Raw genomic sequence first — 26,224 nt, forward strand, 5'->3', positions numbered from 1 at the left:
GAAGCGTATAATTAAGCGAGTGAAAATAATCGTGTTTCCTTCCTCCGTCCAATTCCGTCCCTCGTGGAAACGTGGCTCGCTCGCTCGTTTAATAATTTCATTTCGAAAAACACTGCAAGCAGGAGGGGAGAGCCGCGAGATTTCGAAATCTTTCGCCTCCTCCCGACACGCTCGTCTCCCGCGAGGACAACTTCTCCCCCGCGTGAAAATGAAATCGCGTTTCGAAATTCTCTCTCTTCCAACTAATTAACCAAACTTTCAGCTGGGTTCGGGAAATCGGCCCAAAGTGGTGGCGGGAACTAAAAGCGGTGGAAACGCTTGGAAATTCTCCTCCCTCGACGACCGTTCAATTTTAAATATCGTATCGAAATTATGGATAGACGTATACGCGTGGGATGTCCAGATTTGGTTGGAGATGTAACGATCGGTAATTACCAGTCGGTTCTATGCGATTACTTGCAGTGAATATTTCAGCAGGCGGCCGCCGAGTAATCCGATAACGGCACTCGCGCCGTTGTCTGTTGGAACAAACGCGCGAGCGTTTGCCTCGTTACGCAGTTTTTGCAGGCCGAGAAACCACCACCGGCCGAGAGAGCAGATATATAAACTCGAAATATCGCCGACCCACACCGCTCTCGGGCCCGGTCTGTGCGGTTTCTGCACGTTAACCGTTGTTGCCTTCGTTACAGTATCCGCTTATGTAACTGTTACGTTTCCCTACGAACCGAGCGTCAAAATCGATTTGCATGCGACGTAAGGCGAGACGAGGCGAAACGATCCTCGTTGATTCTCGAGGACGAATTACGAGGAAGGGATCGTTCGAGATGTTGCGGAAGAGGAAGCACGAATCACCTCCTCGCGTCTCCATTCCGAATAGTCGGTTCTCCTTTTCGAATCGACGAATCGGCTCTTATCCGAGATTTGGAGCAGATTTCGAAATCTGCCGGTTAATCAAAGGGGTTCGAAATCGTTTCGAAGATCATTAAGATAATTGCACTCGTACACGAGAGGAAGAGCAGCGTCGCGTTCGTTCCACGAATTTTGCCTCCCCTGTCCATCGATCGACACGGATTGGGAAATATTTTATTATCGGCAGATTGCGAGACACAGGTCCGCGGGCAACGTTGATTGATAAATTAATGGGAAACGAACGAACGCAGCGACCCGAACCGTTTAAACGATCGACTGTTGCTCTCTCTCTTTCTCTATCTTTCTATCTTTCTCTGTGGCAAGGAACAGATTTTTATTTCCAGATTGCGCTAGTCCATCGCGCGTGTTTTAATTACTCGCGGCCTACTATACAATGGTCGAGGCGAGCAATCGACCAAACTTGCCACTCTTGTCCCTTTTCTCGTCTTCGTCTTCTTTCCTTTCTCCGTCCGGAAACGGAGCATTCACGGACAAACGCTCGTTACTCGCAGCGGGTGTCGCGCTGTTCTGGTCGAACGCGACGAGGTCGTCTTCGGACCACCGACTCTTTTCTCTTCTCATTCTTTCTCTCTATCTCTATCTCTCTTTTTCTCTCGTGACACGAAACAGAAGCAGGCTGATTGTGAAAAAAAGAAGAAAAAAAAGAAACTCTGGTTTCGGTCGATACTACCCGCCTACTACTACGCTCTTCTTCTGTACGAGTTCGCTCGTCCGTGAAAAATGAAGCAACGGTACGATGATGCTACTACCGCGCCTGGAGAGGGATGATTTTTCCCTCCCCTCTTGTTCCCTCTTATGCGCTCGTTGAAAGATATGGACACTCGATGCAGGACTTGGAGGAGGCCCTGGAGTGGTTTTTCTTTTCTTTTCTTTTCTTTTCTTCTTTTCCACGATCTCGCGAGAAATGGGAGAAAGAAAGCGAATCTAAATAGTTCGTTTCGGTGGTGTTTCGTGACGGACACGTTCGTGCGCTCGTTTCGTTCGCCAAGTGAAATCGAAAGCGCGTTTCTCCGGCTTTTCGGCCAAACTGCCGGATAAACGTTACGTAGTCACGGAAACAATTGGCCGATGAAACGAGATTTTTCCATTCCCTCTAATTCCATTCCGTTTTTCTCCGCAATTGCACTCGGGCCCGCAGCTGAAAATTTGGAAAACCTAGTTCTCTTCTCGTAGCGAGAACGAAATTCTGATCGCCGTCCAAAGTTAATATTATTATTTCAGAAACTGTCTCACCTTCCCTCCTCCGGCCAAATTCTCCTCCTCCCTCCCTCCGAGAGATAATTCTTGAGAGCGAAACAATGGGAACAGTATTTTCTACGACCTACATTTCGAAGCGGAGCTGCACGTTCGACGTTCAAATGTGACGCGAAGGAGGAATAATATCGGTGGCCGGCCTTTACCTTGATTCCTTTTTCTAATCGGTGTCCGATTTCCTCGCGTCGTTTTTCTCGCGAACGAACAAAGAGCCTGTTCCACGTCCACCCACGTTATTCTCTTCTCGAACCGCGGAAACGGACCGATCGAACGAGTCGAAAGGAAGCGAACGCAACGGCGGTTGAAAATAAAGGAAACGCCGTTCGAAACGTTGCGCTCGAGCCGGTGTTAAAACGTGATCCGTCCGACGAAACGCTGCGTGGCCCTCTCCTCCGTTTCAAAAGGGAAAAGCCCGAAGATCGTTTCGCCGCAGAAATACGCGTCGCGCAGGCAGCAACGGACTTTCGAGGTAACGCGACGGTTACCACGTTCAGGCACTGAGTCATAATTCAACGTTTATTGAACAATGGGCTGCGGTTACTATAGGAACGTGACGATAGAACGACAACAACGGCACGCAATCGCGACAGCCCCGGGCCGCGTAGTAGACGTCGCCGTCTACCGGCCTTGCGCCGCGCCGGCCAATTTCTATGCATTCGAATACATCTCCGCGTGGACACTTCTCGCCCGGACGAAAGGTGGCAAGATTACTAAAAGAATCCATCTACTCGTCTCTTATCGTTTCGCTGCTGCGAGACTTTCTTTCCTTCTTTTTCTATGGACGCGTTCGTTCGTTCCTCGATACGCGCATCGAGAAGAAGGAAGAAAGAGAATAGCAGAGGAAGTAATTGACGCGATGAAAATAATATGGATGGAAACGGAGTTGCGGACCGATTGATCGTTTCGACGGTTTCGTTATAGTAGTATACAGTTTCGTTATACCGATTAACCGGTCATCCTTTATCTAATTAACGGGTTTGCGAGACAACGGGCATCGATAACGGCAAAGTTTGACGAAAGCGGATCAATGGTTTACAATGGCGTTGCCTCCGACAAAAGGATCGGTGGTTGCCCAAGTTTCGTTTAATTGTCCAAGTTTGGACGATCGTCGCGTCCCAATGGTCTCCCGTTTCGACGGAGAAAGAGGGAGAGAGGGGCGTACGATCGGCACGCACACAGGCCGCGAGCAACCTGTAATTTCTCTCGTTATCGGGATCGATCCCGGCGAGCAACGAACGATAAGCATCTGTTGCGAATGCCTGTAATATCTTTCGATATCCAGGCTAAAAGCGTATTAGTGCACCCCGCCTCGTAAAACTTGGGGACGAGACGGGACGGCGAGAACGATGATTACGCGGAGCCAAGTATGCGCGCCGCTCTCGCCGTTAACGCGCTTATGCTTACGCTCGCCCACTTTTCTTAATAACCTTCCCGCTATTAGTTTAAACCCCGCTACTATTTCGATGATTTATCTCCTCCGCTTGCCTCTCTCTCTCTCTCTCTCGCTCTCTCTCGGTCGATGAAGAAATTCGAGTGTAATTCCAATTCTTGTACCTCAGCTTCGGCTACCAGAGATACTACGGTTCGGGGACGATTAATCAAGTACATTTCCAGCGTCTAACAGAACCGGGCTTGTCCCTTAATTAAAGCGATCTCGCGATTCTAACGGAACCAAACCATCCAGGCTACGACGTTTCATCCGGAATTCATCCAACTCGCTCGAATTGCTCGAGGAAAGGAAGGGAAGGAGGGTGTTTATCGATTTCCAAGTGGAATCTTTCGTTTTCTCTCTTTCGGGAAAAACTCGCTCGAACTGTAACTTTTTAACGCGAATCTTTACGGTATTTTATTACACGCGATCGATGTAGCGAGAAGAACGGGGGTATATACTTTATTTCCTTTTCTTCTTTCTTTTTCTTTTGCGACGCGAGATTCGAGTCGGACCACTCGATTACCGTGGACGGATTAATATCAACGTTTACGCACGTTTTTCGTCCACGTCGATTTTATCGGCGTAACAATTAAACAAAGTTTGTTCAACGACGTCGGTTGGTAAATTATCGCGTCGCCTACGTTATTTTTTTTCGCTTTGAAAACTGAGCCGTGTTCGTGCAACCTCGATTTCATCGATCAGCATTGATTTGAAAAAAAAAAAAAAAAAAGATTTAATGTTTATTAGCGACGCTGGATTAATCTCGCGAGAGCACGAATATCCCGGTGGAAAAAAGCGAAAGTCGATGGATGGGCAGAAACTCGAGCGAAAATTTGCCGGTGACAACACATTGGGCATTGTGCTCCAAGACAATAGGGAGGGGGAGGAGGGGTTTGTCGTTTAGGGCGGCCCGATCAAATCCGTGCAACAGCTGGAATCGTCGCGATCGACGCAGAACGTGGGACGTGGCCGGAAGTGAGGGTCGTTACTCGACGCGGTCACCCTGTATATAAATTTTACATGCCCCCCAATGCCACATATACCCTCCCCCCTCCTATGCTCGTCCACTATGTACGATCGATATTGACACATTGCCCATTTCCACCGACGACCACCCGCTCCTCTCTTCCCTCCCCTGCCACTTCATTACTATTTCGGTCGAATGGATTGTTAACGTTTCGCGCTTTCGTTTCTATTCCGCTCGATTCGACTCGACAGATTTCCACCACAGATTTTTACGTCTCTAAAACGATCTGTCCAATGATCTAAAATGCAGCTGATTCGCCTTAAGCTAGTTGTTTTTATAAAACGATATTGCGATATTTTTACTCGTTTCGAATCGAATTTTAATCGATCTGCAAAAGCGGAAGTGGAGTTCGGAAGGGCGAGGAAAAAATACCTTTTTAACCTTTCTCCTTTCTTTCTTTTTCGTTTTTCGTTTCCTTCTTGTGCACGCGACAGACGGCAATTATTCCGTGCGTCGATTTATAGGAACGAAACGAACGGATCGATCGAACTCGGTGGAACTCGAAACTCCGTCGACTCGACCGCAGAGCGAAACGGAAATCTCGCGGGCAAAGTTATACAAAACTCGCTTTGTACGCGTAATACAATCTCCGCGGCGAGCGGTGACTGTAACGCGCATTCGAATGCACGCCGCGAGGCCGTGCGTCACGCTCGGGTCGGATGGGCGTGTGTACGCGATGGGCAAGGTGTTTCTTCCTTTCTTCCTCGATCGTATTTTCTTTTCTTTTCCACCTGTACCCCACACGCCCGCCCCTTTCCACCAGAGAAAGGAGCACCACCAGTGTTACGTCACACGCAGGTATTTCTAAGCGAGAGGCGAGGCGAGGCGGGCACACACCAGCAACTCTCTACACCGGCAACTGGATAGTAGCCGAAAAAGTATCTCTTTCTTCTTAGGCAGAGACAGGAAGCAGAAGGAAGGTCGGGGGCTTCGAGCAGGTAGGTTGGAATGCCTTTCGGCGGTGCACCCATGGAATTTCTTCCCACGGCCGGTAAACTCGAAATCCGTCTGCATTCTAAAGTATCCCCCAGCAGCCAGTGCACGATTACGGCGCGGAGAGCATCCGAGAGACCTTCTTTCTTCCTCTTTGACGAGCGCACGTCCCACCGACGTGCGCTTTTCGCCGTCCACGTTCGTTCCTCCCCCGTGTTTTCAAGTATCAGTGGCATGATCCATTGCAACGATGGGACGTACAATTGCCTTTTATAATTCGAGGCGGGAAGAGACGGTATTATCTGGAACGACGTTGGCCGCGGAGATCGTAAATCTTGCGGGCGCAACGAGGCTGGCTCCAAAGACCTTTCCCAACCTTCGAATTTTCCCGTCTTTTCGGATCGGAATGAAAGAAATTTCCTCCCACAAAGAGTGATTCGAAAGGCGTGCGACGAGTGTGCTCGATGACGAAGAAACAACGATCGTCCTTCCATTAAGCGACGGTATAAGATTCGCAGATGAAGAACCGCATGGATAAAATTTGGTGGATATTGCCGACGACGGATCGACGAAAGAGGAATTCGTCTCAAGTTGAGAGAAACACGATGAGTCCACGTTCGAAAGGACGACGAAGCGTGGAATTTTCCGAGTGATTGAAAAGTTTCGATGAAAATGTTAATGAGTCGAGAGAAGAGTTACGCGAAATCCTCGCCTTTTTTTTTCACGGCCACTTTAGCGCGTTTCGACCGAGAGAATAATCGAGTTTGTCGAGCGATGCAATTACGAGAGTCGCGAGAGTGTCTGTTTGTTAGACAATAGCATCGGCCGTGATTTCTCGGAGGAAATGCGTCGAGCAATTCGAATTAATACTGTTAGAATTGTAATCAAGATTCCACGAATTTTATCCGAAAAATAGAGAAGATCAAAATAAATAAATCTATAAATAAATACTCGTACGAGGATAAAACTTTTTTATTGCAACACCGATGCCAAACAAATATATCTATATAAGACGAAACGAAAAATCGCGATACGCGTGGAACGTATCGAATAAATATAAATTCTTTCGTAAACGCCTTACGAGTTTTACACAGCCACGGTGTCGAACGTCCTTTCTAACGAATTTATGAAAACGACCAGAAAAGGGATATATATATATATATATATATATATATATATATAGAGAGAGAGAGAGATATATAGAGAACGAGCCGAATAAATCGAGGGAAAACGGCGAAATATAAAGATACGCGTATGGAGGCCAAAGTCTTTCACCGCGGTCCATCAATTTTTCCGTGACGTTCCATCCACCGATCTTTAACATCCGGTAAAGCAAACCGACGCGAAAAAGCCAATACCTTCCGCCAAGTAGCGATTAATACGCTATAATCGATAATCCCGACTCTTTACATCGACCGGACATGGCACAACGCTAATTTCTTCTCTTAATAAATATCCCGCGGCTGTTTCCATTAAAACGGCAGATTCGAATCGATTTTATTATTAAAACTGCCCATTATTCCAAGTGGTTTCGACCGCTCCCGGTTTTATCTCCCGTTTGAATAAATGTATAAAGAGATTTTGATAATCGCAATTGCCTCGAAACTCGATTGAAAATTATCGAACGTTCGTTTTAAAAGCGATGTCTACGTTTGAAATTCAACCGACGCCTAGGTTTTTCCTTCCAGACTTTTCGCCTCTGTTTCGCTTCACTTTCTTCCTTCCCTCTTCTTTGTTCCAGCCTCGATTAGTTAGCCGGGCTTGAGTAGGGTCAGGATAGGCGAGTACGCGTTTGGAATAAATTTTCGGCGGCCGACAGGAAATCCTTCCGTCAGCGTGTGTCCATTTCCGGAACAGCTCTCTCTCTCTCTTTCTCTCTCGATTCGCGCGAATCAAACCGTTTCTTCATCTTCGAAATTAAAAGCGAAACGAGACATCGACGGACGCGATCGAATAATATGGAAATGATTCGCTCAAAAGGCAATTTCACCGTATGCACGCACGATAGCCAATCAACCACTCGTTCTCGTTTCCACCAACTCTCCTTTCCTTCCCCACCGGAAGGGAAATTCGAAAAATTAGACGCAACGATATTTCCATTTGATGAAATCCAATCGCAGTATTTTTGATACAAGCTTCATTCGGTTTAATCCCATTTAGCGTTCTCTCCTCCTACCTTCCCACCCTGGCTACGAAAAAACAAAAATCGTGCATCGACATCCGTTGAAATGGACGCGGTGGTTCCACGCTAGTTATATATCTACACGTAGCTCGATTGCTCGTTAATAAATCATCGAGATATTACATCCTACTTTCGATATATATATATATATATATAGATTTTAACGATATATTTCAAAGAGAATCAAATTGCCCCGTTTTCTTTATGAAATCTCCGCGGCGAGATATACCCCCGAGAATTGCACGATCGAAAAACAATCTTATCGAACCGTTATCGGATCCGATATCTATATCGATCCGACGAAACGACACCCCGTTTCTCCCTTTAAACCGCGAACAAGAGGCGATTACGCGACGAATGCGGTCTCTTACGGCACACCAGGAAGGAAATACTATATAGGCTGCGACGTTGGGGTAACGGTCTATCAACCGATATTAATAGTGGAGGAGTGGAGGAAGAAGAGTGGAGGGAAAGGGCCGAATTGACGAGGGTCAGGGCCGATGTATGCGGTGTACTGACCGGCCTTCGAGCCGTGTTTCACCGGCCGACCACCGGCATACTGATCACCACCACCGCCACCCCTTCTCCCTCCGCTCCAACCCCACCAGCTACGCCCTATGGCGTCTTGGTATTTACCAAGGGAACCCCGGCCGGACGTATCGAACGCTATTCAACGCCAACCACCCCTGATACCACGCTTGATTTCTGACCGTCCCTATTCACCTCCAACGCACCTTCCAACGTTCCAGATAACATTTAACCCCTCCATAAATCCCCTCCCCCTCCGTGCAACGTAACTCTTCTTCCCTGCCTCTAATCTCGCAAAATACGTTTTCATCGAGACTTTCGAAAACTATTCAACGTAGCAAAGAAACGGATTTCTCACCTGTGCGCACGCTTCCCTGGGAACGAATCTTTCGAGGGGATCTTCGTTTATTATTTTGGGGGGAAAAGTCGGTTAATATATACACCTTCGAGACGATATTTAACGGCGAGCAGGTGTCCGAGACTTTTTAATCACGGCAAGTTTATTCCACGTTGGAAAGTGATTCAATTTCCCATTACGGGCGGACAAGCAATAACGGGGAGGGAGAGAGGGGGGGCGCGCGTATTTTCTACCGTGCTATTTAGCGAGCAGATACGAGCACGCACACGAGGCCGGGGAATAGCGATAAAAACGATTTCGTAACGGTTTCAGCCCGTAACGAACTAGACCCGATTACCTTCCCCACGGTTATTGGTTATCGCCATCCCGCGGAATTTCTAAAAACTCGGTTGCAAAAGGCGCGTTTGGAACGCGTTTAGAAATTATTCTCGCCATCTTTCTCTCCCTTGGACGGAATGGGAGGTTGAAAAAAATTGGTGGTGGGCATTCGAGAGGCATGGGAGGGGAGATAATCGAGTGCAACGATAAGCTGGGCGGGGATAAAGATAGGCCTAATATCGTCAAGGCCTCGGGTCGATAAGCTCGGATCGAGACGCTTTCGGTATAAATTCTAGTAATCCATTTCCCGGTAATTCGGCCGCCATCTCTCCAAATTGAGGAAGGAAGGGAGGGAGAAGGGAGAGGGAGAATAGTTTCTCCTATTTAACAGCAAGCAAGTACCGCAATTTTATGGTTCACGGTTCGTTTTTCGATTCGTAGTTTAATCATCGATCGATTCGACTACTTCGCCAAGAAATTTCCATCTCCAACGAAAATTATCCAAATCTTTAGTCTTTCTTCGCTCGAAAACAGTGACGAAATACTGTAGGATTTTTGGAGTCGACATTTAGAGAAGAGGCAAGCCGCCGGTCATGGCCGAGCCAGGCTTCTGATTAAAGTGAGTGCATCTACCGACAACGAGATACGGTATCGCGAATAGAAGAACCGCGTGCATCGGTACAAGCAGTGTCTCTCTCCCTCCTTTTTTCTCCCTCTCTTTCTCACGCGTTGGTGCATCCACGGTAAAACCTGGATAAAATATTGCGCCGTGGAAAAACCACGACCGCAGTTTCGCGGTCAAAGGACCTTGCGCGGCATAATTTCTAATTGCAAGCGACACACGATAGAGGCGGGGAGACGAAGAAACGCAATCCCTCCCCTCTTTCGCAATCCTCCTCCTATTTTTCCCCCTCTCGTCAAGGATAAAGTTGGACGAGTTTGATGTATCACCCCTCGTATCGTCCTTCGAATCTTCGACGAAAGAAACGTGAATTAAGTCCGTTAGTTGGTAGATTTATGCTGCTCGTTAAGGGGACGTGGTATACAAGCGGGGAAGAGAGAAAGAGAGAGAAAGAAGGAGAGGAGAGAAGGAGAGGGAATCGAAGTAGATTTTTCACCTCGTTCGCGCTCGCCTCCCCAGCTCTCATTTTCTTGGGGCCGGATCGCGTTTCCTCGGGGAAAATCCGGGCTTTAATAAGCCGGCCGAGTGTATCGTTTCGCCTCCCGTATAAATAATTTCGTGGAACGTCGAGCAGTCCGCCTTGAAAATTAACGCTCGTTACGAATCTCTCGATTTACCCTGGAAATACCCTTCCATCTTCGATAATCTATATACTGTATGCACTTCCTACTCGAAATTGTGTAATAAAATTCACATCACATCTCGAACGGAACAATTCGCGTAACGCAATCACGTTTCAAGAATCTAAAGAATTTAAGGAAAAAAAAAAATCGAAGAGGATCGTTTTTACGCGTCTCCAAACAATGATGTTTCCACGCGAGAAACATCGTCGCTTCGCAACGATCGACGAATCAGGTCGAATTGAATTCGGTTTTGCGGAGGGGGAAAAAAAAAAAAGAGCACGCCGAGACTACAATAGTTTCGATCGGTTCGAACGGGTGCGTTGTTGTGCGCTGAATTTCAGCGACACGAGAGTAAATCGCTCTTTCTTCCACAACTCAGGACAGGGGGGAGGACAGGCGACAGAATTGATCTCGCGGCTCTCTCTCTCTCTCTTTTCGAATGCAGTTGAGTTTCCGCCCTCTCGTCTCGAGACGAATCCCGCATTGAAATTACGAGAAAAAACGCGAGTTAAGAGAGAGAGGAGCTTATGAATCTCGAACGACAAAAGAAATGGCCCGCCCCCCGCGAGTGAAAGGGATGGAAAGTGGAAAGTTTTCGTTCCCCGCTACTACGCCGAGTCATAACTTTGATAAAAATCCCCTTTCCTTTTTTCCCTGCCAGCCCATATTCCCGCCTCTTTTTTCTATCCCGCTCTAATTTAACTTGCAAATACGTCGCCAGCCTAATCCGACCGCCTCGACCGGTGATATCGGTAAGCGTGATTTCATACACGTGTTCGTTTCGTGATAGACGACAACTCGAGACCCTTCCTCTCCTCTCGTCAGCGTTTCCTACTCGCCAAGAGAACCAGGATAGGAAGGATTTTTTCGCATCGTTTACACTTTTAACGATTAACGATTTTCAATCTCCCACGTGGAGGATTCATTTCTGCAACGTGCGCTCGTTTCTCAAAAAATCTGACAAAGCCTCTTTCTCCTCCAAATTTCCTGTTAAAAAATTCATCCCCATTTTTTTCCCTCGTCCAGGGAAAATTCCATCTCGACGTTCTCGCGGTCCACGGAGGAGGAGGAGGAGGAGGGAAGATGAATTTTTCGGCCAATTCGTGGAGACTGTCGATTCTAGAATTATCGTTCAGGCTTTTACGAAGGAAAGAGATACGCGAAGGAAAGCCTCGACTACCTTGGGCGAATCAATTTTTCCCTTCGGTCTGCGTACGAAGGCGAAGAAAGGGGAATGAATATCGACGGGTAGCGCGGAAATTGCGCGTGGGGGGAAGCGAGGAGAGAATGAAAGAGAAAAAAAAGAAATAAAAAAAAATAAAAAGGAGAGAACGGACGGGGGAATGGCGCGACAGTGACGAGGCACGTTCTCGTCCGTTAAAACTATCGTCGAATGATGCGGTCCAGTCGGCCGTGACGAATTTCCCGCGGATTATTCGAACGTGCATCGCGGCCCGGAATAACGCGCTTCCTTCTTCCCTCCCTCTTTCTTCCCTCTATTTCCTATCTAATCGAAAATTTTTAATCCCTTCAGTCAGAGATAGGAATGGTTCGATGTAGATGTTATTACACCGTGGATGAGATCAATTTCTCTAATCCTTTCAGATCTAATTCCTTTCGCAGTAACAGTCATATCAGAGAAAATTTTGGGCCTGACTTTTCCTATCTCACCGTAACGAACGATATTTATTTATATTTAATCTTCGATGAATAATTAACGAATAAAGATTTGCTACTTTTTATTACGATACCAGGAATAACAAGTCCAGATCCATCTTTCCAAAGAACGAATGTAACGAGAATACGTAGAGAATACGTTTCGAACTCTCGTGACGTATCTTACTTAAATCCTAGCCCGTCGTTTTTCGTTTCGAGCGAGCGAGATCGAAATTCCCCCATATTTCACCATACTTCACCGAAGCCGAGGATTAAGACGGGCGTGGATGGAAGGACGGCGTATGCCTCGAAAACTGAAAGTTACGTTTTATCGATAAACCATTGTCGTCCTCGCGCTTCGTTCGTGTCGCAGTCGTTCCGGCTAATTCGAACGTACGACCGTACGTGCCTCCCCCCCTCGTCCTCCCTTTTAACGACGTCCTTTCAAACGTTCGTTTCTCCCGATTCTTCCGGATCATCAGGGCAGCAAGATGATTGTATATCGCGCCAACATCGGTATCGCCGCACGATTTATCGTTCATCCTTACCCTTTATCGCGTGTCTTGGGGAGAGAAGGGGGAGGTCTCCAAGTTTACTTTCGGTGGCCGTAGATTTTTATCATCGTTTCCATCCGCTCGGCCAAGTAAACGATAGCGCCGAGGATTGGCGATCCTCGAGCCGCTGACCTTTCGAAATCTGATCCCGTTTTCTTTTGCTGATCGGCCGTTGGCTACAGAGCCACGCATCGCGCCGTTTCGAAACTGTTCTATTCCGTCGTTCTATCCTTTCGAAAAGCAGCGAAGGAATGAAGGAAATTCGATATCGTCGGTGGCGAAATCACGACTAACCGAATTTCGATAATCGAAGAATTATTCCCCCTTTGTCACGAAATAATAGTGGAAAGTAGATCGAGGAGGAGGCGCGCGATCGTGGATTGAAAATCGTGGATTTTCGCCGCGCTAAAATTCTATCGAGACATGATCGATCGATCTCGACTCGACTCCTCCTCTCTGTTTACTCTTCTTCCTCGTCATCTCGAGTCTCGAGTTTCGACGGAAAGCACAGCGCGCAAGCTCGAAAAAAACGTCGAAACCCGTCGGAGCATCGAACTCGTCGAGATCATCGGTTCCGGCTCGATGAATCCCGTCGAAACGTCGATTCATCGGCGAAATCGCCACGCGCGCGAACGCAAACTGCGCGCGCGAAAAACCGATCGATCTCTATCGGCGTCGAATAAAAGTTATCGTGACGCGGGCAGAACGCGGAACCCTTTCATCGCCAGTCCCGGCGGATAAACCGAGCGAACACGTCATAATCTGTCCAAGAATTTCGGAATAAACCAACAAGGACGGTACGGGCGGACGGCGGCCGATAATGCGAAACGGGCCGATAAAAACGGGCTGCCGGCCAGCTACCAGTTTTTATATCTACCCGACACGAAATTCTTTCGTCCAGCCTTCTGGCTAGGGGAAAAAGGCGTATAAAAAGGAGGGGGAGGAGGGAAAGGCGGAAGTTATTCCACTAGGTGTTTCTGTCTTCGCCAACAATTTTACCACTCGCGTTTGGCTCGTGGAGTAGCTTCTTACCAGGAGGCTTTGGAGAGAGAGGTAATTACGCGAATTTGTTGCGATGTAAAAAATAATTAGGGTGGAATAAGGTGTAAGACGGAGAGGGGGAGAGGGATACACGTGTATCTAAAAGGAAAACGCGATCGAGCGAGGGGATCTCCCTTTGGATCCTTTCGATCCGTTCTCTTTCTCTAGCCAAGGTTCGTGGTCGTTGAACTCGACCACGACCCCGCGCAATCATTTTATCCGCCGCCGCAGCCGCCGCCGCTAGGATGCATTCCTTTCCCGAGGAAAGTCATTCCGTGAGAAAACAACAACGCGGTGAGCGTAAGAGGAGCAAGCGCGATTATATTATTATTTCTCGCGAATGAGCTCGATCGTCGCGCGACTTGTTAAACGTAAGGGAAAATTCATCGCGTCATCGACGTTTCATCGATTGAATGGACGATCGTTATCGATACTATCAACGCCTCGTAAAAATTCTACGAGAATGTGGATAAATAGACAGATAGATAGATGGATGGATAGATAGATAGATAGATAGATAGTTGAGAAGTGGATAGAAAGCGGCAAATCCACTCCAATTTTTTTTCGACCAAAATAATAATAATAATAATAATAGAATGAGATCTTATCCTAAAGGATTAAATATCTAAAAGAGATTAAACGGATTGTGTATAGTTATATATATATCGGGTATACGTTGGCTGTGCGATAATGGCGAGTAATTTAGTTTCAATAGGATCACCGTGTATCGATCCGATCGCGAAGCAACAAGGCGAAGATTCAAGCTCTCGTAGAGACCTGTCACCGTAAGACTGTATGATTAATCGAGGCCGGCTCTCTTCATGCCCGGATCATGCTACACATATACACGTGTACGCGTGTTAAGTCTCCTCCAAGATTAAGGTGCGCCTCTCCCAGTTGCCCCGATGACGGGAATCCAATTTATCGCTTTATACAGGGTGTCCCGGGATGAATAGCACGCGACGAGAGAAAAAAAAGAGAAAAGAAGAGACGAGTTCCCCCTCTCGGGGAGGGAAAAGATCGATTTACGTCTCGTCGTTATCTCCAACGAATATATAATATCCTTCGTCCTTTCTTTCACGATCGAAAGGAGAGAAAGGCGGAGAGATTGTCTAATGGGTCGCGAAATACCAGAATTGTCCATAAATTCGTGGCAAATTAACCGAGCAAACGCATCACGGAAGAGAGGGATGGGTTGGTGCGTGGGATTCGTTAATCGATCACCGAGTTAGCGTCTCGACGCGTGAAGATAAATAATCGATCCTGGCGGGCCGCGTCATATCTATCGATTCGCGGGCGAGGAGGAAAAATTCTGTTCTATTTCCGATTGTTGTCGTCGTTGGTGCGTTTAACGACAAGGGGCGGCACACCCCCGCCCAATTAACGCGACACTTGCTCCGCTGAAATCGATTCGCTTTTGCGCTTTGGTGACGCGAAACTGCGGTTTCGAAACGGTCGAAACGAAACGGTCGATCGAGAGCAGGGATCGAATGTCCCCCTACCGGGATCCGATCGCGATCCACGGTGTCAGATTTCCGCGACTACTACCTCCAGAGTCCGATATCTATCTCGACCTCGTCTCCGGATTTCGTTATCTCGAGCATCGATTATTATATATACGTACAAATCGCGAAAGATGGTTGGATCGTAAAAGATATAGAAATAGATGGGTAATACTTGCTTTTCTAGTAGTATATATTTCTTCCGATTTCTCGTCTTTTCTTTTGCAAGCGCTGGATACTGTTGTCATATTGTCCATCGGGGTCGTATCATCGGATCACTCGCACTCTCGATTGATATCTTGGTTAAATTGTTTTTTCTCTTTTTCTTTTTGTACAGTGTTCGAATTGTTCACACTTTTCACACTTTTTTTTTTCTTTTTTCTTTTCTTTTTCTTATACTTTTATTATACGCGAAAAATAGTTTTACATCACCACCTCGTCAACACGTCTATGGTTTTCCCCCTGGACATATTCCGCAAGTCTTCCCCGGTCACTTCGAAAAATTCCTCGATGCATTCGGTGCAGGAGCCTGCCGGTGTTATGTACGCTATACGCCGTTGGCAAACGTGGCATTTGGTCGCGTTAGCTACACCAGCGTTCCTGCACATCGAATGAAATCCGCCTTCTTGATACAGAGCTCGGACTTCATTGTCCAAACCATTTTCGTAGCAATCTTGACAGACTCGCCGCTTGTTGTCCAGGCAATATATGGGCAAAGAGAATGGTTTCACACAAAAATGTTTCAACAACTGTTCATAGGTCTCGGGGAAATCGTGCGGACGCACGCCGTCCATCGGTCCATGACAATTTTCATCGTCCTCTTGGTACAGGTTTTGTTGCGGAGCTGGCATTAGGGATCTATCTAGGAACAAATCTAAGATCCAACACTGTAGGGGGGAGTCGGTCCAAGCCGGTTCTTCCTTCCGGGACTCTTAACGGCAACCGCGCATGCGTCTACGCGTTCGAAGTACTGGCCTGGAGGCAAAAATTTTTCGTTAAAGGGGGGACGAAAATAGATCGGATGATTTTAAGTCGTTTTAAAAAGGCTTTCTATTCCGTTCCGGTTCCGGGCATCGCGAGGAACGGATGGCTCCTCCGAGGTACTACTCTGGGGAAAGGGAGAAGGGGGAAAGGGAAGGGTGCTTTTTCATTTCTCTACTATTTCTCCACCACTTTACTTCTCTACTCTCGGTTGGAGAAGGATTGAAAATTCGGGATCGATCGAGGAATTAACGGAGGAGGGGAGGATGGGGAAAATAGCTCGAATTTCGATATTTCGAGGCGATATACATTATTTGGAACGCGTAAGAGTTAACTTCGTAACGTGAATTTCGCGTTCAATCGGCGGACTGATCGTTACAGGCAGGCCGCGGACGATGAGAACCCGGCCGATGGAAATTGCTCCCATACTTTCGGCATACGACGTCGACATTGTGGTCGATTTTGCGATTACGCCCGTTTCCTGCGGCAAATTACTTTCGTCTTGCTCCCACCTCGTTTCCTACACCGCTCCTGTTAAAATCGTCGGGGTAGAGGATCTCGTTCTTCGTGTTTTCTCCAAGGGAAGAGAGAGAGAGAGATAGAGGGAGGGAGAGAGGCCGTCACGTTCGATGGAATCGCAACAAAATTTGGGGAAAGGGATGGCGAGAGGAGGAGGAAGAGACGAGAAATTGGATCTGGTTCGGTTTCCATCGATCGAGGGAGAGAATAATATCGACGATCGAAGGAGCATAGAGAGAGAGAGAGAGGGAGAGATCCCGCTGACGCGCGGAACGCGTCGCAGCCGGGATAAGAATCTGTCGGGTAGAGGCCGTGGCCCTGGCTATTCGTTCCACCTGGCGCGCCAAGATATTTCAAGCATGCACGATTCCCTCCCCGCGAAACCGGGCAAGGAGAGAAAGCGACGAGTCGGAGCCGCCAAAAATCGAGATTTCAATTAGCTCGGTCGTGGAGATTGCGGGGGTCCACAGCATAATTTGCTAATTAAAATTTCACCGCCTTTCGGCCGGTGTAACCGGGTCGCGGTATCGATCTCGTCCCTAACCATCGTCGTTCCTTCCATCCAGGCTTAAAATCGTCGAATTTCCCGCCGAATCCCCTCCCCCGTGAAATTTTCTTCCACTTTTGGCGCGATTCCATTTCCGCCAGAGCAGAGAATAATATAACGCGCGTTTCTAACCCGATAACGCGATAAACGCGCGAAAGTTTCGCGTAATTCTCGACAGAGATGGAACGCGAAATTGTATTATAACGCGAAAAAAAAAAGGAAAAGCGCGCACGGAATTCTGGGAAGGTTCGTTAACCTCGAAGAACACTCGGTTAGCCAGTCGAGGCTAATAGTTGCTCGCCTCGCTCCACGCGCTCTCTCTCCTCCCTTTTCGAAAAACTTCACCCACGACGACGGGAAATAGGTCATTTCGCGGCGTAAGACCCTCTTCTCTCTCTCTCTCTCTCTCTCTCTCTCTCTCTCTCTCTTTTCTCGAGGTGGTTCTCTCTGCCGAGTGGCGAAAGCCGGAGAAGAGTTTCTAAGTTCGCCCGACCCTCTCGACACGCGACTCCCTCCCTTCTCCCGTCTTTCCTTATCCCTCTGTTTCTTTTGTGCCCGGTTTCTCTGCCTCTTACTTCTGTTCTTTATCCGGGGATGGGGGTGAATCCGTGTAGGCAGAGGTAGAGGACATCGGGTAGTAGCTCGATCTCTCTGCATTCTCTCCGGCGCGACGCGACGAGAGAAAGAGACAGAGAGAGAGAGAGAGAGAGGACGAGGCGAAAGATAAAGGAGAAGGGAGGGGAAGGAGGGCGAGAGGATCTATCTCGATTCCAGGCACCGCGTTCCACCGAGCATTTCATCCGAGGTCGGGGACGAGGAGGAGGAGGATGAGACGAGAAATGTTGTCATCTGGTTCATTAACACGTTCCACGCGGCGGTGTATTCATTACCGATGCCACAGTCGTAGCGTTTAATGTTGTTTGCAAACGAACGGACAAACAAACGAAACGAAACAACAAAACAAATAAACATACGTATATCGTAAACGAAATCTACGCGAAAATACGTTCGTGGAAAAAAATGGATTTCAAACATTACGCGTAATAATGGAGAGGAGGAAGAGGGAGGTAATTATTATCTTCGATCGTTCGATTCTCGAAATTCCTGAACTCTCCACCCGAGTTCCCCAAACCCGATCGACGCAACTCCGTCGGCCAATTTCCCCTAAAAAAATTCCTGCACGCTAGAACCAACTTTTCACCGTTCCTTTCCCCGATGTCGATGCATCGCGGCGATTTCGAAGAAGGGTTTCGTAGACGGGCCGCCGGTTCGTCGTAGAAAGGAAGAGAAGCGCAAAACCCGTCACGACTTTCGTGATCCGCGGCAGGAAGCCGGCGCGCACGGCGGCCACGTTTTCGTTCGAACCGTTTCGCAGACACGGCTCGAGGAGTTCGAAAGTAAAACAGAGCAAAAGGAGCCGCGTTGGCGTACGGCTGCGTGCGGTTAATAGCTTCTTTCACCGAGAGGAGAGGAGAGGAGAGGACGAGCCGGCCGACCACTGCCTAGAGAATACAATCGAACCTTTCAGCCGATAGAAACGTCAACGTCACACGTTCGCGGAATATGATAATTCCACGCTTGCGATTCACCATTAATCCGTTCACAACCAACGTCCCCCTCCCCGACGCAGACTGCACAGAGCGCGCATCGACCGGCAGTCGAGTTCAACCTCTTGTCAACCAACTTCGAGGCGAGATCATTCCATCTGCTCGACCTGAAACCACTTCTCTTTATTTCCTTTCTCTCTGCTGTGTCACGGACATATCCAAAACTCCAAAAAAAGTTATGTTTATAAAAAAGCAAGGAACGCTGAAACAAGTCGAACAGTCGAGTGGAAAAATGGAGAAAACGCCACCGAGCTTTTAACCGAGCTACTACTTTCCAGACTCACTTTCTTGTAGATCCACTTGATGCTCCGACTGAACTTCGCCATCGGCGAGTCGTCCACGAGGAAGTACTCGACGGCCGCCGCCTGGTCCTCGAGCGTTCGCTCGGGATCGCCTCTGGGAATCGATGGCTCCTCCTCCTCCTTCTCCTCCTCGTTGCACGGTGGACGATGATCGTTATCGTCGATCCCGGCCTCCGAGTATTCCGCGATCGTCGACAACCTCTTCGCGCGACCGCTATCGCTCTTCCAAATATCGCGATCCATCTCGAGACGCCTTCTTCTTCTCTCTCCTCCGCGACGAGTCACAATTCTCGCATGGGCAACCGAGCACAGGACGCAAATCGGCGGCGGATTCGATCCGGTTCGGTCGCGATCAGGGTCGACATTCGACACGGTCGGTTAAATATTTTCGACGAAGTCGCGCCTATCCAACCTGGATTATTATATTCCTCCCTCGCGTAACATTTTGAGATAGATTCTACAGCGGGAATAATTGGAATATATATATATATAATTGTCGATTACTGGCTGGCCGAGGTTTCGAGGATCGGAAAAGAAGCGAAGACAAGGGGGGATTAAAAGAGGATGGGATCGGAGCGGAGATCGAGTCAACGACCGAAGCTAGTCACGCTTAACAGCTAGTCCCCGATTCGCGACACGGTACAAAAGAGGAAACGTTTAATCCTTGCGGGACGTACGGCGAAGGTTTTAATCCGTGCGCGTTCAACTTAATCCCGCGATCGCGAGGATGGAGCAGACTGCGCGGACGCGAGGCGAGCGAATGGAAGGAGGGAATGAACCTCCGGCTGATTTACCGACTCGACCCTTTCCCGGCGTCGGTGTTGCTGGAAACCCGGTCTACAGGGATTAAGGGCGAAAAGGGCAGCGGCGAAAACACGCGTTTCCACTTAGACCTTCGTTCCCCTCGACACCCAAACCCTTTCCTAGCTACCGATCGCGCTGCTCATCGATCATCGATACCCTTCCGCGTCACTTGCCGATAAACCGTAGCGGCGAGTAAATCGATCGATCGTGTCGCTCGATCGTGGAAAATAAGATTGCGAGTAGAAGAACGAGCGGCAACAAGGAAGTATGCAACCGTATGTAGAACCGGAGAGGAAGAGGCGAGGCAGGAAATTCAGATTTAATTAGGTGTCGGCCGGCGAGGAGGAGCTTACGGTCGAGTATTATGAATGAAGTGTCACGTTTCACAGCTGAAAATAGCCGCTCGAATCGACCGTTTTAGCCGCCACGGAATTAACCTCTTTTTCGTTTAATTCGTAATAACCGTGATACGCCGGCCCCGAAAAGCGAACACCGACGCGTGGTGTGTTGTTTCTCCGTCGACGGGCGCGGGACAACGGGACGTTTCGATCGTGTTCAACCGAGCTATTGTTTCCTCCCCTCCCCTCCTCGTGTTTTTCCACGAGGACGGCCCGCCCTCGCTTTCTGGGACGACACAATTTTGAAGCGATTACGCTTTCCTCTCACGGGCCTACGGCCTCGTTCGCCGTTTAAATGCCTCGGCCAGAATAATTAATCGCGAGAGGATCGTACGTAAATGTCCGCGATAGAGAAGCCGATATTTTACCGCACGAAATTCCTCCTCGATTTTGTACAATCGCGGAAACGCGTCTCTAACGCTATTAATTCCTCCTCCTGTGAGGAGGAATCAAATTTCGTTCGAAGAGGAACGATTTATCGCACGAAACGGAAGAACAAGATGGATAGAACAGAGATGGGGAGATCGTTGAGAGTGTAAGCCGCGGATCTAGTAGAGAAGAAGCTATCCACGTTTACGTACGACACACCGTTAGAGGAACGGTCAAGTTCCTCGAAGAATCTCGACGTGTCACGTGGTTCAATCGACCGATTTTTTACGCGTCGCTCTCTCTTTTAATTAACCGAGGAAGGAACGACGATCGAGTTTAACGCGCTCGATCGTTCAAGAGGTTTGCCTCGACTCTCTTTCTCTTGAACGTCTCTCGATTTATAAATTAATTAACGCGCGACTGTACACTGTTGTTCGTAAGATATTTCAGCGACCAGTGATCGCGTCCTCGACCGATCTTCCCCGCGAATTACGCGCCAATATTTCACTCGAAAATAGCACGGACGGTCGCTCCTCGCGCGGTTTTACGATTCCTCCGAGCCAAGGTCGTCGTAAAATCGGTCTCAGTCTCCTCCAGCCGCGTTTCGAAACCACGACTAAATATATATTTCCCTACGGTGACACGCTTCTCCTCCCCACCAAACTTTCCTCCCACCCTGCTTTTTTCACTTCCCAACGATTTTCCAAAAAAAGAAAAAAGAAAAACCTAGATCGTGCCACGCACCGTTCCACGATTTCTCATCCACCGTAACGATCGCGACCGAATCGAGAAGAGAAAAACTTCGGAAGCGAGCGAGATTGTTCGGCGGAGAAAAGCGAGAGTGCGAGAGCGGATGAACGGAGAGGAAAGCGAGACGAGATGCACAAGTCCAGAGGCCAACTGGAATTGGAATCGGTGTTGCCGGCCGAGAGCCGTCTCTCGGCTCTCCTCCCGGCACAACAGGCGTGTTTTGACTAGGTGGTTACACCGCGCTCTCTCGCCAGGGATCCGCGCCACTCGCGCCTCTTCTCCACCGACTTTATATTTAGACGTACACGCGACACGCTTTATTCCCTACGGTACGTTCGCGCTAACAAGTCCACCAAGTTGCTCCCATTGCCATGCTCCACCCACGCTCTCGCTAATTCTCTCTCGCACGCTCACCACGCTCTATTCGATCGTCCACGCTCCGTAATTCCCCCCGCTCCACCGGCCTGCCTTTTACGCTCCCATATTCCTTCGACCGATATTCCTTCAACCTTTCGATCTCCGTTTCTCAATTATTTTCCATCCAGAAAAGAAGAGGAGAGGACGAATCGTTACGAATCGATCTTTCCATTCCTTTCTTTCATGGTTCCATACTTTTTTTCTTTTTTTTACTTTCGTAGAAATTACAGATTTGAAAGATGCGCAGCAAGTGGAAAGTAGTTACTCAGGAGGGAAATTCCAAATGAATGAAACGCGATAAAAAGTTTATCGGAGGATCGGTACAGAAATTATCGAGAGAGAATCGAGAAACTTATCCACCGATATATATATATATATACATCTCATCTGCTCGAAACTCGTCGAAATCCCGGCGCTCGCCGTAGAGGATAGCGAGACGCGCGATGAAGAGGTTAATTCCCTTATCTATCCACCGTTAACGGGTTAATTATCACGAATTACAAATCCTCCGGTATCTTCTTCCCTCGAAACCTGTTTCGAATCGGAAATCTCGTATCCGAGGAGCGACACAGTTTCGCGGTGTTCCGTGCCTATTCGCGCTAACTCCACCTCGCCACGCTCTCCTCCGGTTCTTCACCTACGCGAAAGCTTGCAGGCGCGCATAACGCCCGTGCGCGCGCGCGCGCGTACTCGGCCACGTGCGTGCGATACGCGCACGCCCACCGATCCCTCCGGCGTGACACGGATCACCGGCCTCCTCCTCCTCCTCCTCCTCCTCCTCTGCTCCCCTCCGCCCGCGCGCGCCTGTGTGTGCGCGGGACGCTCATACATATTCATCGGCGAGCTGCGGTAATCTGCTTAACGTAGGTGCGAGGCGCGCGTCCGCCCTTCGATTTGTAACGTAGACGGATATCCGCGTTATCGAGTTGGTAGGTGGCGGCGGCGGTGGTGGTGGTGGTACAACGTCGGCCGATATCTATAGCCCCCGTCGTAGTTTGCCGATCGACGAGAGCCCGGTATAATTTCATTACGACGCGGGGATTCGGCCAAGCGTGAAAGGGCCACGTCCACGGGTCGTGACCTCGTTACGAGGAGCCGAGAGGAAAAGGAACGTTTCCTACGGGATCGGGGATTTATTGGACTTTTTCCAGAGGATAAGTTTTCGAGAGAGAGAGAGAGATTAATTCGAAGACGATGGTTACAAGTTTCCAATTTCGTGGTGGATGAAAATGCAAATGTATTCGTAATGAAATCGTAATTTAAATTTTTAATAAATTCCGAATAAATTAAATTCGCGTTTATCGATGTATCTCGGATCGTATATATGTATATAAATTGGACGGAGTTTAATATATATATATATGTTCAAGTCCCGTTTAAAAGTTCGCCAACTTTTCCTCGGCTGAAAGTTGGCGAGATCGTTCGCCTCCTCTCTCCATATGGAACGAGGCACGGTGCGATACCGTGTACGGATCCCGAGGAGAGCTTTGAAACGAGCGATACACGTTATGGCGATCGCGATGCACGACGCCGGCTTGTTGCGCGTCGGTTCTCTCTGCCTATGCACGCTCGTTTCCTAGTATACTTTATCTCGACCGACTATCGGCATACGGCGTGCATTATAGCACGTGTACGCTTAAAATCGAATACGAGCGAAACCCACATCCACGAGGCAACCAGCGGCCTCTCCGCGGCTGAAACGAAAATCGACCTTCCCTCCTATCACCTCCGAATTCCACTTCGACGACAGGGATACAAATTTTCCATCGAGTTTTAAAAAATGACCGAATAATAATGATATTCGCAGTGTGGAAATTTCGAAATTTTGGTTTCTCTTCTTCCTCCTTCCCTCCCTCCGGGGAGATTCGTTTCGAAGAGAAAAATGAAACGACGACGACGAACGAGGCGTAGTTCGATTTAATTAGAGCGAGTTCAACAAAGGAGTTCATTGATTTTTCTTTGCTCGATGACCAAATCTCCTCTCTCTATCTCTCTCTCTCTCTCTCTCGCCTCTTTTCTTCGTACTTTCTTCGATACCGTCGCTCTTCCGCACAAAACTACCGACAACGCCGATATCCTAGCTTTTTCACCCGAGCCAACTTCTGGATAATGTCAGCCTATTCTGAAAGACACTGTACGGGAGAGGACAAGGAACGCTTTCAGAGGCAAAGATGAAACGCAGAGAGTCAACGACAGATGATGTTTCTCCCTTGCGTCGAGATCCACGCACCCTTTCTTCTTCTTCCTCCTCCTTCTCCCTTCCTTTCCCCTCCACGCACTTTGCACTTTGCTCTCCCGTTTCTGACACGTGACGACGGTACACGACTTTCCATAACTTTCCACGCCCCATATCCGACTCCATCCTTTCGTTTCTTCATTTTTCGTTATCTCGCACGAATTCCTCGTCTTCGCCGCGAACATCTCTCTCTCTCTCTCTCTCTCTCTCTCTCTCTTTTCCTCTCGTTCGTCCCACGCGTTTGGAAACGAACTGGTACGCAAAACTCGCCGCGTACCGTTGTGCAAACACACGATCCTTCTCGGGGTGGCACGCCTCGTTAAACGCGAGGCGTGAAAACGTCCCCGAAAGTAGGGTGGCTGCAAAGGGGAGAGGTAATTCCACGGTTTAAGAAGGACAAATAAAACGCGCGAAAATACGGGTGCAAATATCGTTGCTACGTTTTTAATTAAATGAAACCTTCCTCGCGCCTTCCTTCTCCTTTTCTATCGTTCGTAAAATTTTCTCTCTCTCCATCCATTCGATTTCCACTCTCTTGAAAGATGAAAAATTCGTTCCCAAAAGAAAGATTTTAATTCGAGAAATACCATGTTCCAAGTTGCAAAGTGACATAATTGATTCATATTCCACGTAATAATTACTCGTTCATTTACTATTTCTCCGGAATAAATTTCGAAACGATCCAATTGTCCCGGTCTTACAATGGGTTAACGCGTGAAATTTTGAGAGAGGAAAATCACTGATGAATTCGCATCGAATCCCTTCACGAGTCGAGAGGAAAATGATTAAATTCGAAAGAGAGAGAGAGAGAAAGGATGAAAACGAAGAAGAAGAGAATCGCAACAGCCAATCCTCTACTACTCTTCCCGGCTAATTGAGCAACGATAACGCTCTCTTGGTCCTCGTCGACGTCTCGTGTCGTTCATCACGCGGTACGCGAGATTAAATTACGAGCTCCCCGGTAATTATGATTTATACGTTGAGTTGAAACGCGGGCTAACAACTGTCTGACTACCGATATTGTCCTCCTCGCGGATCGTTAACGCGGTTCAATTCTTTCGAGGTGGAAACACGAACGAAACAAAATATATATATCATCTTTTTCTCTTTCGTTCGAGAATGAAACAACTTGGCCTCAGTTATAGACGTTTCGAGAGGGGGTTCGGTATATTAAGGGCGGAACGGACAACTGTCTGAAAGTTAGCTACGTCGAATAAAAGGTGGTTAGAAGGGACGCCTTAAAAGTGCCGGGGGCGAAAAACCCTCTCAACCTCACCGATCGAGCGAGGACTTTAAAGTGACGCGAACCAAGGAGGGGAAGGGGAGCCACCCTTTCTCGTATCGCCACCCCTTTACCTGTGTCGCGCACAAGTGTCTGGAAAGGGCCATTTAAATCGCACTTCCTCAAACAGTGGCGGACACTTGGCGCGTGTGAAAGAGAAAGAAACAAAAAAAGGCGAACGATTCTCGCCTCGAGAGATGGCTCGAGTGGCGACTACTTGGGAGAAGGCTGCAGTGAAATGATCGAACCACGGATCAAAACGCGATCGAACGCGATCGTTTCGAACGAAATAAGGTGCAAATAACGAGTACGAATATCGTAGAAGAATTGGTTTAATCCATTCCTCATCGTTCGTTTCCCAAAGACGAAAGTTGGGAATTCGGAAGAATTTAAAGAAAATTTGGAAGAAAAGTTTTTCGCGATCGGTGGGGGATGGATTCTAGGAAGAGAGGGAGGGGGACGAAAGAAACGAAAGCAGGGAAGGGGGAGAGGGGTATCGTGGATCTCGCACTACCGTTAGCGGCGAGCGTTCACGTGCACGAGGTGTCGGTTGGTGGTGGAAGGCGTTCCAAGTGGCGTGGCCACGACACTGGCCTCTTGGAAGCGGTGCTAGGTTCACGGAACGTGCTCGACTTCCGTCAAAAGAAACAGCTGCATGCCGTACGCGCCACCATGCAACGAGCGCGACCGATAGCGAGGGGTGGAGGGGGCCGTGAAACGGGCGGCTGAGTCGGGCATCGATGTCGTAAATCTTCCTTTTCTTCGAGCATGAGGTCGCGTCCCCTCGTTTGTACGTCATAAACCCGTTTACAACCGTTCTAATCAATGGGAATTTATAATAACCCCTCGTTTGAAGAAAAGAAACTTCGCCATGCCACGAGAAGCAATTTCTTTCTCTCCGCGAGTTAATCGGGTGATCGACATTCTTTTTCTTCATTCTTCCCGATTTTAAAAAAAAAATCACGATACGTGCGCGAACGTTTCGTTTTAGA

At 48.4% G+C, this 26,224-nt stretch overlaps 1 protein-coding gene across 8 annotated transcripts in view; it reads right to left on the reverse strand.

Annotated features, from left to right (window-relative positions):
* LOC102655479 (putative uncharacterized protein DDB_G0271606) overlaps positions 1-26,224 on the reverse strand; it is a 102,631-nt gene that overhangs the window by 50,922 nt on the left and 25,485 nt on the right. For 2 of the 8 annotated variants that reach the window (XM_026443459.1, XM_016914486.2), the window contains exon 3: positions 15,200-15,995. The exons of 2 other annotated variants lie outside the window; for them this stretch is intronic. In XM_026443459.1, the coding sequence (XP_026299244.1) occupies positions 15,200-15,277 (78 nt within the window). In that variant the 5' untranslated portion in view covers positions 15,278-15,995. Of the gene's footprint in view, positions 1-15,199; positions 15,996-18,958; positions 21,534-26,224 lie in introns of those variants that run through there. 4 more of the 8 variants (XM_026443457.1, XM_026443458.1, XM_006565561.3 and 1 more) reach the window with 4 other exon arrangements.

The sequence above is a fragment of the Apis mellifera genome, linkage group LG10 (assembly GCF_003254395.2).
Source record: "Apis mellifera strain DH4 linkage group LG10, Amel_HAv3.1, whole genome shotgun sequence".
In the NCBI taxonomy this organism is placed as follows: Eukaryota; Metazoa; Arthropoda; class Insecta; order Hymenoptera; family Apidae; genus Apis; species Apis mellifera.